The sequence below is a fragment of the Octopus bimaculoides genome, chromosome 15, assembly GCF_001194135.2.
Source record: "Octopus bimaculoides isolate UCB-OBI-ISO-001 chromosome 15, ASM119413v2, whole genome shotgun sequence".
NCBI classification, from domain to species: domain Eukaryota; kingdom Metazoa; phylum Mollusca; class Cephalopoda; order Octopoda; family Octopodidae; genus Octopus; species Octopus bimaculoides.
The window spans coordinates 44890698-44895278 of NC_068995.1; the positions used below are offsets into that span (position 1 = coordinate 44890698).

Genomic DNA, 4581 nt, shown 5'->3' on the forward strand with positions numbered 1-4581 from the left:
GCTAAGACTTGTTGGATTCCTAATCCATGTTGTTCTCTCCTTCAGATTCAACTGTGACTCTCCTGTAAGTGACTTCGAATCAAGGACTCCGAAAGGACGCGGCAAACGAGGCCGGGGCAACACTGCGACGCCAGTCAATGAACGTTTGAATATCAGTGGTGGTGGCAACAACAACAACAACAACAACAGCAGCAGCAACAACAGCAGCAGCAGCAACAACAATAACAACAACAACAACAGCAACAACAACAACAACGGCAACAGCAACAACAATGAGGGACGCAAACTTCGGAAAGGCCGGCGGTGTGGAGGCAACAGCTTCCAGGCTCCGGCCAGCCCCGCCAAATTAGAGCACGATCGCAGCAGTTCTTTGAAACGCAAGGGAAGGCCATCAGATTTGGATTTGTCCGTTCCTTCAGATCCTTGCAAAGGAAGCAAAAGGTGCCGGTCAAGCTGGAGGGGGGGCTCTAGCGCCAATAGTAACACAAGTGCTAGTGGCAACAATAACAACAGTAACAACAATGGCAACAACAGTAGCAACAATAACAACAACAACAACAGCAGCAGCAGCAGCAGCAGTAGTAGTAGTAGTATAAATAATTCTTCAATGTCTTCAGCTACGATCAGTTTGTCGGCCAGCGGTAATGGTGTCGCTAGTAGTACTGGGTCTGCCAGTGGAGAGTCCAGTTCACCAGTTCTGTTGAAATGTCCCGAAGCCAACTGTAACAAGCAGTACAAGCACATTAACGGTCTGCGCTATCATCAGTCTCACGCTCATCACAGTTCCATGTTGCAAGCCCAAGAGGCTGACGAGAATTTACGAGATGAAGATGCTATAAGCATGGAAGGTAATATGACTGACGAAGAAGTCGGTCGTAGTCGGAAAGATGAAACCAGTGAGAAAAGCAGTCGGAAAGAGAAAATCAAGGAAGAGCTACAGAGTGATGACAATATTCATGCCGAGGAGGGGTCTACAGCAGGTGATTTGAATCAAGAACAAATCAGTTGCCAGTCAGCGGACGAAGCTAGTGATGAACAGAAAGTTTTATTAGACAAAACGTCGATTAAAAGCGAAATAACATCGTTAGGAGAAACAATTAAAACTGAAAAAGTAATTAAGAGTGAACATCCATCAAGTTGTTGTGCTTCCATACATCCTTCATCTGGTCTCAGTGTTGGTGGTTCTGTCTCAAAGCCTCTTCCCAATCAAATTTACCAACTTCCTGGTGCCCCCATGGGTTGTCTAGGCACAAGCGGTGTTTCCATGGTAACTCAAACAAACTGTCAGACAAGCCCCATGCCATCTATGTCGGCATCATCAGTGGCGTCCTCTGTGGTCAGTCCTATAAGTAGCCAGTCTTTACTTACCTCTGTCACTACATTTGGTACAATCTCTCACGTTGCAGAATCATGCCGAATGGATTTGAAAGACTCGGACAAAACTATCAAAACAGAAAAAATATCTGTGGTTGACAAATCAAAATGTAAAACTCCTACTCGACCAATAGTTCCAGCCCCTAGCCCCCAGCTTATGGCATTCCCTGGCAGTGTCAGTTCTTCTCACACTGGCCTAACCTCTGTGCCAACCACTCATACTCAGGTATCTCCCTCACTGAAGCCGATCCAGCCAAAACCGACCATCCTAGGTGAATCCATGAACATTAACTCATCTCTTGTCAGCTTCAAAGATAAAAAACCGAAACAAAAGAAGAAGTGTAGCAAGGAGAAAGAGTTGGGTAAATGTGATGTTCCCTCTCTGAAAGGGGATCACACCCCCAAATATGAACGAACAGCTGTGATTAAAGCAGTAGCTTCACCACCGAAACCAGGGCTTGATTTGATGCCCAAAAAGGATAGTAGTCTAATGGAACCCCCTCATTTAATATCTGACCTCTCCCGGTCGACTGTTAGTTCGTTAGGCTGTGCAAACTCTGTGATTGCTTCACAAATCTCTCCCAAGTCATCGCTCGATCCAAGTCAGGTCACTCGGATGACGCAACCTCCAGGCCTTTTGAAGGTCAGTGCTCCAATGCCTGGTTTACTTTCAACGCCAGACAGGAAGACGCCGGTCAATGATGACGTCCAAAGTCCAGCCTATTCAGACATTTCTGATGCCAATGAGTCTGGGTCCCCTACACAAGGTGACACCCCTGTGAAAGTGAAGGAAGAAAGTTCTAGCTCACGTAAAGAAGAGAAACATCAAGGTCGGAACAGTCCGGAACCTCCTCCGACAGCCGTACCCCATTACGGTATGTATGGTTACTACGGCCAGTCGTCCTACCTCGTTCCTAATGTTTCCCAGCCCTCGTCTCATGTCAGCCAGAGCAGTGCTTCCAACAGTGTGTCAGGGAGCTCGTCTGTGGGCAACCACAAGGCATCTACTTCAATCAAAAGTGAACCACCGCAGGGTGTTGTGGTCAGCTGCCAAGATGATAAAATGGGGGTTTCATTAGAGGAAGGAATGAAAATGGGTGAAGAAAAGAAAATCAAAGAAGAAAAAGAAGATCCTAAACATAAAGAAGGAGCTCCTCCTGGCGGAGGGGGAGGGGGTGGTGGTGGTGGCGGTGGAGGAGGCAGTGGAAGCGGTGGACCAAGCAGTGCAGCAGCAGCTATCTCACCTCATGATTATCCACAGAAATGGTACCAGCAGTATTATGCCTGGCCTCAGCCCCCACACTTCCAATATCTCTACGGATATGTTGATCCTTCGTTCCACATGCATCACTTGGCAGACCCGCAGTATCGACAGCAATACGAGAAAGCTTTAGAAGATCAAAAACGAGTGCAGCATTACCAGGGTAAAGATGCTGAATCCTGCAAGAAACCAATAGAATTTCAAAATAAGTCTGGTTTATCTGATGACTTAAAAGTGTCGTCGCATTCTGATATTCCACCCAACGTCCACACTATCAAATCGAGTCCCCACAATATGGCTTTGAAATCAAACCAAACAGATAAGGGCTCAGAAAACCGGAAAATGATGGTTGAGAAATCCCTTGAGAGAGAACGAGAACAAGCGATCAGAGAGAAAAAGAATGAAAACCACCAAATAATGAACGAGAACTTTGAGGTGAAGTCACAGATGGACAAGTCTCGGTGTGAGATGTCGGAAGCTGAAGCCTACCGGATGCAGCACAATGATGTCCGGCACGAGGGCATACCACACTTTTATATGTACCATCAACAGAAATTCCTTGAACAAGAGAAACGCAAGATGGAGTATGGGCCTAAGCCTGACATGCAAGCAATGGAGTTGATGATGCCTAAGGGCGGTCATAAAATGTTGGAGCATGGTAGGTTAATACCCAACGACGAGATTCTCTCTCGCGACAACAATACTAGCAGCAATAGCGGTAACTCTTCCAAGCGTGATCTCTTGGACATGAAGACTAAAGAGGTGATGGTACGTGATATAAAACCTATAAGTAAGCCAATTCCAGATCTCTGTCAGACTTCCGACAAACGAATAATGGTGATGGACAAGTTGCGCAGCCCAGCTGAAAGCCAGAAACTAAAGAGTTCCTACTCGTTGTCTCTAGGTAACAGCAGTAGTGGTGGTAGTGGTGTTATTGGTGGTGGTGGCAGCAGTGGTGGTGGTGGTGTTGGTGGCAGCGGCGGCAGTGGTGGTGGTGGTGGCAGTAATAACAGTAGTAATAATAGTAACATGCCACCGTCTTCTTCTTCCTCGTCGTCATCATCATCATCGTCATCCAATAATAATAATAGTAGTAGTAGTAGTAGTAGTGTCCCTAGTTCAAACAGTAACACAGCTGTGTCTACTGCTACTTCTGCAAATTACCCTCATTATGTACCCTACCCCTATATGCAGTCACCTGGTTACAGTCCGTTGCACTTCGATGCCTATCGGCAGTTTAACCCCGTGCTCGGTTACCCAAACGCATCTTACCTACATCCATCTCATTTAGGCTACCGGCTTAACCAAAGTGATGTTGAAAAAGAAGAGAAAAACACGTCCTCCCAAAAGAATATTCTAAACCAACCTGTCCTCCCCAGCACTGAGTTGGAACCTTCTAAATCAGCAGAAGTGATCCACCATTCTTCAACAGCCTCATATTACGAGATGCACAAAATGTCAGAACTTCAGGAAAAAACCTCATCACGACCCTCATCAAACTGTCATTCTTCACCACATCCAAAAACATCAATCTCTGAGACTTCTGTATCACCATCCCCAAATTTTGATAAAAGTCGAGACTATCAGAATTCCCCACCCACTCAAAGACACGTCCATACTCACCATCATACACATGTGGTCGGTGCCACGTTTCCTCTCTATCCATTTACAAATAAATAAGAACATGATGTAAAATAAAAAACAAAATATAAGAAAAAAAAAGTTTTAAAAAAATAAATAAAAGAGACACAAAATCAGTATTAAGAAAGAAAAAAAAAAGAAAAAAGTTGATTATGTTAAAAGATTTTAAAAAATATATAAAAATTGTCATAGTTGAAAAAAAAAACAAATAAAATTATAAATTTTATTCTGTGCAAAAATTTATGAAAAAAAATAATGAATCTAATGAACTAAAACTTCTGAAAGTGAAACCAAAAAAAAAAAAA

At 44.3% G+C, this 4581-nt stretch overlaps 1 protein-coding gene across 1 annotated transcript in view; it reads left to right on the plus strand.

The window, feature by feature from the left end:
* LOC106878489 (zinc finger protein 608) overlaps positions 1-4395 on the plus strand; it is a 128280-nt gene extending 123885 nt beyond the window's left edge. Inside the window, exon 4 of the mRNA XM_014927714.2 lies at positions 46-4395. Coding sequence (XP_014783200.2) covers positions 46-4315 — 4270 coding nt within the window. The 3' untranslated portion in view covers positions 4316-4395. The remainder of the gene's footprint in view (positions 1-45) is intronic.
* The last annotated feature ends 186 nt before the right edge of the window (positions 4396-4581 follow it).